Source organism: Nuphar pumila, chromosome 12, assembly GCF_984573655.1.
Source record: "Nuphar pumila chromosome 12, dmNupPumi1.hap1.1, whole genome shotgun sequence".
Classification (NCBI taxonomy): domain Eukaryota; kingdom Viridiplantae; phylum Streptophyta; class Magnoliopsida; order Nymphaeales; family Nymphaeaceae; genus Nuphar; species Nuphar pumila.
The window spans coordinates 103,491,245-103,503,431 of NC_143260.1; the positions used below are offsets into that span (position 1 = coordinate 103,491,245).

Here is a 12,187-nt window from a genome sequence, read left to right on the forward strand (position 1 = left end):
GATAAACATTTGCTTAATTCTCACATCACTTCTTAAAGATCACTCTAACCGCTCTGGCTTAATGATTCCTAAAAATGATCCAAGAATACAGAACATATATACTCCTAGTTTTATGTTTATCTAAGACTTGCATATTTTGTCAATTTAAAATGTCCCATGTGTATGTTCTTGGGTTTGTGGTTGCTAACTCATTATTTTTCCTATGAAAATTTTCCGAGTTCTCACACAGACTGCATAATTACTGACAACAGTGAAGCTGCAGAGTTATTTTTATAACAAGTTGACAGGTAACAGATGATGTAATTGTGTTTCTTTGCCCCTATCTTGGGGCATAAAACAATGCACAATGCCTGTTTTATGTGTTGTTTTGTTATCACATATGATGACACCCATGTAACACGGCAGGGGCGTAGCTAGGATTCATGTGAGGGAGGGGGGCGCAAACAGGGGTGTAGCAAAAAAAAATTGGTGTGATAGTCTGGGGTTCGGGGGCAGCGCCCCCGAAAAAATTTTTTTTTAGATAAAATAAAAAATGGCTACAATTATTAATAAAAATCTATTTCATATGGACAAATCAAACTAGTTGCTGTAGTCAGGGCTGGGCTACAAAAATGGATAAAAATCTATTTCATATGGAATCAGGGCTGGGCTAGGACTGGGCTTTTAAAAAAAAATTATTTATTTTTTAACTGGGCCGGGAGGCAGGACTGGGCTACAGCCCAGTTCTGCCCCCCATAGGCGGAGCTGGGGGGGGGACAGGACTGGGCTGTAGCCCAGTCCTGCCTCCCGAAACACTTAAATTTTTTTTAAAAGCCCAGCCCTGATTCCATATGAAATAGATTTTTATTCATTTTTGTAGCCCAGTTCTAGCCCAGCCCAGTCCTAGCCCAGCCCTGACTGCAGCAAATAGTTTGATTTGTCCATATGAAATAGATTTTTATTAATAATTGTAGCCATTTTTTATTTTATCTAAAAAAAAAAAATCGGGGGTGCTGCCGTCGAACCTCCAACTATCAAACCAGTTTTTTTTTTCCTACACCCTGTTTGCCCCCCCCCCCTCACATGAATCCTAGCTACGCCACTGCTGCCCCCCCGCCCCCCCAGCTCCGCCTATGGGTATGCACAAGCAAGAAATAATTAGTTACCAACATTTTTCCAAAATTGTGTATAATAATGCCTTCTAGAGAGCATTATATCTTTAATTTCACATATTGAATTCCTTATATTTCTGTGAACACCAGACTCCAAGTCCTTTTCTTCTACATGGGTTGACATAATATTTTCAAGGCGAAAACTTTGATTGAGATTTTTTTAAGTGTTTTTTTTTTTACCATTATAAGGCATCAAGTTTTTAGTTATTCTAGTAAATAGGATTTTACTAGGCCGATTCTATGCATATTTTTGCTCCAATCACCTGGTTTATTTTTTGGAATAACCATAATTTATATTTTAATGGATTCAGGCTTATCCATATGCCTACATCTTACTGTGGTGCTGATTATTATTAACCAATTGTGTTATACTTTATTTTTCAGAAGAGGTCGCTGCAATGAGATTTTGCAGTTCATGATAAATGCAGCCTCCGCTAAAACCTGGAAGGATTTAGGGATGAGGAAATATGGCCAACACTAAATCAATGAATACTAATTGATTAGAGAAGAGAAACTTTGGTGTTTAAATATTACTCGAAAACCTTTTTCCAAACAAAAATTTAAATGAATAAAAAAACTCATTTTGTTTTAGCATGTTACATACTATAGAAAAAATTACGGGCAGTAGCACCCAACTAGGTTCTCTTATTAGTCCAAACCATGTGAAAAATATAGAGGCTCCCTAGATTAATGTTCTCAAGTCACCATTTTTTTTCTCTGTAATAATTGAATATAACAAATAGAAAGCCTTCTGCATATATGTAATAACATGTCAATGATCAACTGACCAGATGGATTTCTGATAACTTTCAGGAGTTACTTGGGGATGGACCAATCAAATATATCAATTTTCCTTCACTTTGGACTAGTTGGTGCTTTTTGGAAGCACACTGTCATTGTGGCCACCCCTTCTTACTTGCATCAAGAGTTCTGTGTAGTTTTTTTTGCAATTAGTTGGAGAATAGGTTCTTTAACGATCTCAACCTTAATTTGCCCACGACCCAAGAGAAACCAGAGGAAAATATGCCTATAAAAGTTGTATACTTATTAGGCACCATTTGATTGTTAAACAGTCTTCATTTTGAGGAACTAGTAATCCCCTTTTACATACTGTTGAAATGCTCTTAAACATATGCTTTCTTGCATGCTGGGTAGCTTTAGTAAGAGCTCAGCCAGATGAGAGCAACCTAATACAGTATCAACCATTGGTTCTAAGCTTTGCTGCACCATTGTTTTGCATATCTTTGCTCTTTCAAAGATCTGACCCAATCTAGTTGGGATAAGGCTTGATGATGTTATTTCAAAGATTTCATGTTATGCTTACCTACAAATGAATGCCTCTGGTTTGACAAAAATGGCAAAGATTAATGACTGGTTTTACCATAGGCGAACAGTCCCGCAGCTTCTTATTTGTAAATTTTTGTTTTTTTGAAAGGCAAGTTGGGGTTAGGCTGACCCCTACCAGAACAACAGCGGCCCCATGTGGCAGAGGGATTCTATCCTGGGCCTTCAGCTTGACACATGACCCGGTTATTTGTAAAATTGGTTACATACAGTATCTCTGGTCTGCTAGCTCATGAACAAGCCTTCCTTGGATTGCCAAATTTCAGGAAGACTTGGGGTGACTTGATTCAGATGTCATCCATGAGTTGCTGCTTTCATCCGAATGGCCAATGACTCTAGAAAGCAAAACTTTCCTATGAAGTACGCTGCAATGTTTGGAGAGGAAAGGTGTGTGCTTAGATACATTCATATCAGTTCATATCGGACATCTTACAATGACTGTTATTGCGTCAGAACTTTTCCTTTTGTCTTATTGACAGATTAGGCAAAAAGAAAGTTCTGTTTGGTTGCATACAAATGTGATTTGGAATCTCATGCAAATGAGAGAATGAATCTCATTGCACAGCTAACCAAACATGTGATTTAGAATCTCATAGAAATGAGAGGATGAATTTCATTTGCACAGCTAACCAAACATGTGATTTGAAATCGAATACAAATGAGAAATAGAATGTGATCTGAAATCACATTTGAAGTGAATCTCATGTGATTCCAAATCACACGGTGGAACATGTTTGCATCTCAGGTGATTTGGAATCAAATGTGATTTGAAGTCATGATTTCAAATCACATATTCCACCATGTGAGATGAAATAGCGAGTCACTTCCAATTCACATTCCGTTTATCATTTACATGAGATTCCAAATAGTATATTTGGTTAGCTGTGCAAATGAGACTCATTCTCATTTGCATTGTGTGTTTTGAAATCACATTTGAAGTGACTCGTGATTCCAAATCACATGCCTTCAAATCACATTTGATCTCATCTCACGTTATTCCAAATCACATGAGATGCAACCAAACATACCCCTTGTAATTTGCATGAGATTCCAAATCACATGTTTGGTTATTTGTGCAAATGAGAATTCATTCTCATTTGCATGAGATTTCAAATACCATTTGATTGGCTATGCAAATGAGATTCATTCTCTCATTTGCATGAGATTCCAAATCACATTCAAATGCAACCAGATACACTTTTTACCAATTAGTCAGGACAAGCCAATGCGTGTGTGTTGGGGGGAGGTGGCAACAACGTGTTTATTATTTTGACTCTGCAGTCCAATCAAAATCAGGTTCACAATAGTTGAAGACAAATACATACTAACGCGGTATAATTGTGGAACAGATGAAAATGCTAGGCATAAGCCTAATAACATATGCACATCCAAATATGAATCGGATAAACAGCAACCACACAGCATTATCTAAAAAATTCAGATACATTAAGATAGACTACCCAGTAATTTCTCACAGGCATCTGGTTCTTGCTACGATACTTTCAGGTTACCCCCAAAAAACGTTGGCAAAGACATGGTACATGATGCATACATGCAGTCCAAGTCTGTAAAAACAGTGACCATCCATTCTACGGTTTATGTCTACTTCTTCATTTACCTCTGGTAGAAGCACATACATGGAGGATGCAAGATATCCGCACCAAAACACTTGCAAGTGCATCTGTTCATGTGTACAAGATGGAAAAGAAAAAGGCAAATTGCCTTAAGACACAAACATAAAATAGAGTAAAATGGAAGTACAACTCCCAACCATCAGAAGTTTCTTCAAACCCCAAGATAGACTTACCAAATGAAATGATGCAATCAAAACTTTGAAATTTAGGAAGAAATTTACATGGCATAGAAAAAAAAAGAGGCACTTCATGAGAAACTCGGAATTCATTTAAAATGACAGCATAGTAGAAGATAATAGGCAACTGATAGTTTCAAGCATTTTTTAAATCCTGTTTCCTCCTGATAGTAGTTTGTTAAATAAGATACCAACAAGTCGTTTTAACAAATACCCAAAAGGACAACTTTGTGGTTAAACAAAAAGTGTAATATGGCATACCACATGCAATTGGTTTTCAAAATATTAATCACCATCAAATATTAAATATAAAGGCTCATCAATATCAAAGAGTGAAAAGAAAACATGTTGGCACCTATGTCACACAGACTCCGCACCAGTGTCGACACGCCCAATACGGGTGCGGACATGGGTGCAGCCAGACACGGTCAACGAAGAGTCGGACTCGGTCAACACACTGAGGCTAAGTTCATCCACGTTTTAGACTCAGTCAACATTGACCGAGTCTATATTCATCCATTTTAGGATAAAAAACTAAATAAATAAACAGACTGTGCTGTGTGCACAGTCATATATATATATATATATATATATATATATATATATATATATATATATATATATATATATAGCTGAATCCCCGTGTCCAAAATTTTTGAGATTGCGCCACACCCGTGTTGCACCCGCACCCATGTGACATAGGTTGGCACAAAACAGTCACATAGCGTGAAATGCAAGTAATCTGAAAAAAAAGCGTGAAATGCAAGACCTTATGTGAAGTTGCAAATGCCAAAGAAAAAATATTGTTCTCAAACGAAAATAATCACAAGGTTCACCATAAATAACCAGCTTTCAACATGCCCATTACCATTAACTATCAGTATAAAAGGAAAAACAAGCAATCATTTGATCAGAAAAAGTTAGCCACACAGTACATTATGCAGAACCTATTACCAAAGTATCGAATTATCTCACCATATCCGGAGCCGAAGTTAACACAATTACTTGGTCATGATCTATATAAATGCTTGGAAGTTGGAACCCTATCATCAACATAGGGCTCCCTCTACAAAATTTTCAAATCTATTTATTCGTACAAAAACTCCAACATGAAATACAAAGACAGAAGGGAAATGATTGTTATCATTTAGAGCAAAAAGAAGAAACATCAGAGCAAATGATTGCTTCAAATGCTTCTATTTCTCAATGAATTTCTTCAAATTCGTCAGCCACTGCAGGTACTCTCTGCTATCCTTGTTTATCATGTACTCATGCAAGAAATTAGTTGTGCTGCCCTTAATCCCTCGGAGTTCCAGATACTTGTGGAAAGCTTTCTGCAGATTCTCATCCAAATCCCTAAACCAACCAGAAAGATGAACAATATAGTCAAACAATGAGTTCTCAATAAGCATTAAGAACTAAAAATAAACTGAATAAACACATACGAAAAATCTGGTCCTTCATAGGCAAGCTGCTCTTCAGATGCCTCCGGTTCCTTAACGGACATGCTATCTATAGTGACCTCATCTGGATATGCAGAACAACAAAACTCCAAACAGGGACCATCTCCTTTGGAGACATTCACCACTAGAGTGAGACTAGATTGACCAGATCTTTCACTGTCATCATCGCCGTCGCCGTCATCATTATCCCCTTCTTCTCCAGTCACAAGATCAGGCATATGAACTTCCACAGTGACAAGTTCATCAGCATATTGTCTTTTTAGTGAAATGGTTTGTTCACCAGGATTATCTTGAATTTCAAAAGGAAATCCATCTGGAATCTCATCTTTCTATCAAAAGAAGAAAAAACAAATACATTTATTGAAACATATAACATAATCACTAGAATCATTGCACCAACAACTATAAGAAAGAAATGAATTCAAGCATTTAAAAGATGAAAACAGCAGATACAGAGAAAATGAACATTGCTCACTACATGATCAAAAGTTTATTACTCTGGTTTCTTCAATTCCAACACTGGAAAACACCTCAAGTGTTTCTACAGGGATTGTGGTATCAACTTGTATGTCCATGTCCCTATCTGGGGAACAAAATGGGGCTTGTCTCTAAGAGAGACGGCTCAGTGGTTGGTAGCTCTGGTCATGTTAATCCATATAGTTACAAACAAATAACTATTGAAGGCTCATATCCCTCTCTGCCTCTCCCTTTGCATATTGTCAAGCTGGGTATCATCATTTGGTCGAATGGTAAAACAACAGAATAGTTCATCTGCTAGCAAGAAACATCTATTCTGACAAATCAATCACTGAGGCAGTTCGATTCTGATTGCTAGCATCAGAAACCATATAACTAACTACTCATAGTACATGTACAAATGATAAATGTCTTCCATATCATGAAATATCTAGGATGAACTTGAAAATCTAAGCAAAATAATTCAGTAACGCCCCTCGATTGCACCATAACTCTAGCTGAAAGACATAGGTGAGAGTTTTATCTGATCAATCTGACCCCACATATGTGTTCAACATGGTCGTTTGTTAAGAATTGCATTTTTATCGTGTTTCTTTGATGTAGGGAAACGATCTTTCGAATGGTAAAAGTTTTAATGTGTTGTGGGCCGTTGATTTTTGAATCTCTTGAAAAACCGAGTACACAACGGAAACATGCAATGTAAAACATTTGTTTCACTAGATAAACCATGTAGATTGATCTCTTAAGGGGAGTGATTCACAAAAGATCAAGAAAATGTTAAAAAGCAGGTGGTTTATACTAGAGAGCACTGTAGAAGAAAAGCCTTGGTTCCATTAAGGGGTAGACGAATCAGTGTCAGACTCATGGGCAAACAAATGAGTGAAAACACGATCAAGTGCCACGGAAATTTGGGCTCCATTTCCTTTTGCGAAGGGAGACAAGGCAAACAAATCGAATCCACGCCTCATTTATCGACATACGATCGAAGAATCGAAGAGATGAATAGAAAAAAGTCAGACATCGAAAACTACGTGAGATTTACCAGATCATGATAATCAGACTCATGGGCACACTTGATCTCCGACTCGATGACCTGAAGAAGGTCACCGTCCTCCCGCTTCTTGGCGACCGAAGAAAAGCACGGCGAGAAAGAAGGGACTCTTCTGCGAAATTGTTGCGTCAATCGAGCAGAACTCGAAGGAGCAACTAGGGCAAAGTGGTAGAAGCTTCTCTGAGTCCTCAGAGCCCTCAGAGCTAGAGGGGCTACGGTGGAAGACGCTCGGCAAAGGATGCTGGCGAGGGCCATTAGATGAAATTAGGGTTTGTCTGCAACTCTCCGTCTCGGAGAGGAGGAATAAGAGGGGTGCGAGAGGAGACGGACGCTAGGGTTTTGGGCGTCCGGAAGCGATGAATTAAAAGGCGTAAAGGGTTCAAACTTATAGGGTTTAAGGCGTCAAACTCAAGCCCGCGCAGCCCTTTTGCCATATTACTTATAAGTATTTACTATTTTATTTAGGTTTTAAGGCGTCGAGCGATGAGGTAACTCGTAAGTCAAAAAAAAAATCCCAAGTTACCCTCTTTCATCGGCGTAATCTGTACTTTGTTTATATTAAATTAAAATCTATCATTAAAATTTTAATTTTTTAAAATACTAACAAAACACACTAAAATTTTTAATTTAAGAAATAATTCATCACTAGTGCAAACATCTCATTTTTACTCTTAACTAGCCCTTTCTACACCTAACAATTAGTTCTTATTTGAGAAAATCATTTTTCAAGATTCACACTATGAGAAAAAATATTTAGAGCATTCGTAAATCTTACATGGCCACCAAGGCTTATGTCTACAACCAGTTTCTTAGAGAAACTAATATCATTAATTTTTTTTCTTTAACAAATAACATGATATTCATACCAATTTTACCAAACAAAAAAAGGTGAACAACCAATATGATGAATCATATCAAATCTGTATGCATAGATTATAAGTATATATATATACATACAATGTATATATATTTTTAAAATTCATAGTGAATTATATATATAATATTTTTTTGACATCATATCATGACTACAATTTTTTTTACAGCATAGAACAATATTTATGTATTGAATTACTGTAAAAAAAAATTACAACAATAAAACACTTATGTGCATATTTAAAACCCTATAGAATTTTTTTAACAGCATTAGAACACATATATGCATATTAAAAATACTACAGAATTTTTTTAATAGCATTAGAATACATATATACATATTAAATCATTGTAAAAGCTTTTTTAATAGCATTAGAACACATATATGTATATTAGAAACACTATAATTTTTTTTGACAACATTAAAACATATATATGCATATTAAAAACTCTACAAAATTGTTTTAACAACATTAGAACACATATGGATATTAAAAATACTACAAATTTTTTTACAACATTAGAATACATATATGCATAATTAATCACCATAAACTTTTTGACAACATTAGAATACATATATGCATATTAAATCACTATAAAAACTTTTTTTGACATCATTAGAACACATATGCATATTAGATCACTGCATAAGTTTTTTTTATAACATTAAAATACATATATACATATTGAATCATTGTAAAAACTTCTTTGATAGCATTAGAACATATATATGCATATTAAAAATACTACAAAATTCTTTTGACAACATTAAAATACATGCATATTAGAAATTCTATGGATTTTTTTTTACAACATTAGAATACATATATGCATATTGAAAACACTACAAATTTTTTTTGGCAACATTAGAACACATGCATATTAGAAACTCTACAGAATTTTTTTGACAGCATTAGAACACATATATACATATTTAATCACTGTAAAAACTTTTTTGATAGCATTAAAACACATATATGCATGGTAGATCACTATAAAAAAAAATTGATAGCATTAGAACACATATATCCATATTAAATTACTACATAATTTTTTGATAGCATTACAACACATATATGCATATTGAATCCGTGTAACAACCTTTTGATAGCATTAGAACATGTTTATGCTTATTAGAAACATTACATAAAAATTTTTACAGCATTAGAATACATATATGCATATTAGAAATACTATAAAATTTTTTGACAGCAGTAGAACACTCCCTACTCGACCCGAGATGGATGGATTGACACGACCCGACAACCTGACACTCAATGTTGTCAGTATGGGCTGATACTTATCATATCAACAAAAAATGAATATGATACTAACCCAAATCAGCTATTTTTTTATAAATATAAAATGCTTAAAATTAATTTTTAAATGTTATTTTAATATTAATTTAATAATTTTAACATGTGTCACTGTAACGACCCTAACTCATACCTCCTTAAAAATGCATTTTTTTTAAATCAATTACAAAAATATTCTCAGTGACCCCAGGGTCTTTGCAGTTTCACTTTCAATTGGATAGCCAAACACACCACAAGAGATCTTACATTTATCACCTCAAAACATAACTCATTATTTATTAATTATGAAAGAAAGAGTGTTTAACAATAATTGCAAGAGACATATAAGAGTTATTTAAATGACATGAAAGTAAATAAAAGAAAACTGAGTCACGTTGTCCTTCTGTGAACTGTCTAGCAAAAGTATAACAATCCTAACTCTCCCAGAAGCTAGTCGCTTCACTTATCCCCTGCGGCTGCGAAACCCACAAAAGTAAGGGTGTCAGAAATTCTGTGTATAGATCTCTTTAATGAAATAAATGAGCATAAAGAATACAGATAGGATTCATGCAATAACTTAGAGGTATGCATTTATAATAAATTCATAATTTACTTAAGCAATCATGCAATAAAAAATAATTATTAAGTATGAGAGAACATTTAATAAACAACAAGGATCACCATTTAAGCAAAACAACCATTTAACATGCTTTAGGGAATAACATTATGCATTTAGCAACATTTAACAATTAAGAAAACAAGTAAACATGCATGATCTAATGCATAGCAGAAATATGCATGACTTTAGTGCAATGCATGAGTAAATTATTATCTTTCATTATATTTGTCCTTTCATATGCATGACCCTATTAAATGCACACAATTTAAGTTTTTCTTTTTAATTACTGTTGCCTGCGGATACACTAAACGGGTAAAATTTTTCGAGGTCAAGTAGGGTTTCCAGGGTAACTTAGCACATAAGTTGTATTTTATTACTAGGTTCTAAACTTAACCCTTGATCGAATCACCTTTGGAATATTAGACCTCTACATCTAATGTCAGGACACTAAAGACCTTAATATTCAATAGTGTCACTTTCTTGGTATATCAAAACAACAATTGTGTCTAACACACTACCCACAGGTAAAGTGACAGACTCTCCCTAAAACCGTAAACATGAGAAAAAACCTCAATATCAGGTTCAAGAGTAATAAATAAAGCACACAGAGTTTTTTTTTTATCTTCGTGGTCTCCAAAATTGAATCTTTAAAATGCCTATTTTTTTGATGAGAGATCTCAGAACGTATATTATATTGTTCTTATTCATTATCTTATTATTAAAAGCCAATTATTAAATTTTACAATCCAGTATGCTAAAACAAAGACTAAAAGTTTGCATCAATCCCTGCGAGAGCCATCACAGGACTCCCGCCCATGGACACATAGAAAGTGTAATACAATGTAATAAAAATAAATATGATTTTTATGATGCATTTAAAAGTAAATAATAAAGAAACATCTAGTGCTCAAGGCTCTTCAGGCCTGCGATGATTCACTTGGATCGTCGATGCACCATAAGCAAAAAACCATAACCATACGCAATATATGCAAGGATACCAATACGTTTCCAAATGCACACTCATTCATACCAATTTAACAATATTCATAAACTACCATAGTCGTGTGCGTGCATTCATAATCCTTGTGCTAGTGCTTTCATGAACTCACTTATCATACATGCATTCCTACGTGATTCATAAGTGTAAACATATACGCATGATTGTTCTTGCCAAATACGCATTGACTTCATCTAAGCACATACACTGACATAACTTGCACAATGATATATAGTTTAAGCACATCACATAAGCTCAAGCATACGAAAACTTCTCCTTATAGCATGAATAAAAATCAAAATACATTCATATAGTAAGTTTGGAATTCATCATGCTTAATACCATCTACTTTCACATTCATCAACACAAGGTGTCAATATAAACAATTTTTTTAGGACAAGAACCCAACACCTGAGCACCTATACTCCCCATTTTTTTTATAGAACGTGACTCAGCCGACCTAGTCAGCTGAGTCTAACATGCAGCCAAACCACCCATCCGTGGGTCGACTAGGTCAAACATGCAGCCCAACTAACTGGGTCGGCTAAGGCCTTATAACAGAGATATACTTAACTTCGCCTGTGTATAACTGTTTAGCTATACATTGTCGGTCCCAAGCCCGAATAAAGGAGGAGGGTTGCGGTAGGCCTGTGACAGCCAACATAAAAACTTAGTCATACCCTATGAAAATGAACCAATATGAGAATTTCGTTGGGGCGTTCCCTACTGAGCGACACGCTGTACTATCTAGGCCCGACAGCAGTGATAAATGGGCAAGGGTTGCTAGGTCGTCACCCAGAAGCGACGCGTCACACCGGCGCCCGGGTTTGGTGTCAAATAGGCAAGGGTTCCCTCACTTTGTTGGACGGGTAGGGGTAAACAAGTTAGTCCAAGACCATAAAATTAGGTTAGCCACTTGGAACATAGGGTCTTTAACTGGTAAGTTGGTAGAGTTAGTAGATGTTATGTGTAGGAGAAATATTGATATTTTATGTCTACAAGAGACCAAATGGGTAGGTGAGAAAGCAAAAGTGATAGAACCTTGGGGATATAAGATTTGGTATACAGGAATAAATAGGAATAGGAATGGAGTAGGGATTGTTA

At 35.3% G+C, this 12,187-nt stretch overlaps 1 protein-coding gene across 1 annotated transcript; it reads right to left on the bottom strand.

Annotated features, from left to right (window-relative positions):
* Window positions 1-5,330: 5,330 nt before the first annotated feature.
* On the bottom strand, window positions 5,331-7,663 carry LOC149821409 (uncharacterized protein At2g39795, mitochondrial-like). The gene is made up of 3 exons (XM_089983020.1): window positions 7,288-7,663; window positions 5,751-6,097; window positions 5,331-5,661 (listed from the first exon to the last, which is right to left on the bottom strand). The coding sequence occupies exons 1-3, from the start codon at window positions 7,549-7,551 to the stop codon at window positions 5,502-5,504; spliced, it is 771 nt and encodes a 256-aa protein (XP_089839146.1). The 5' UTR covers window positions 7,552-7,663; the 3' UTR covers window positions 5,331-5,501.
* Between the last annotated feature and the right edge of the window lie 4,524 nt (window positions 7,664-12,187).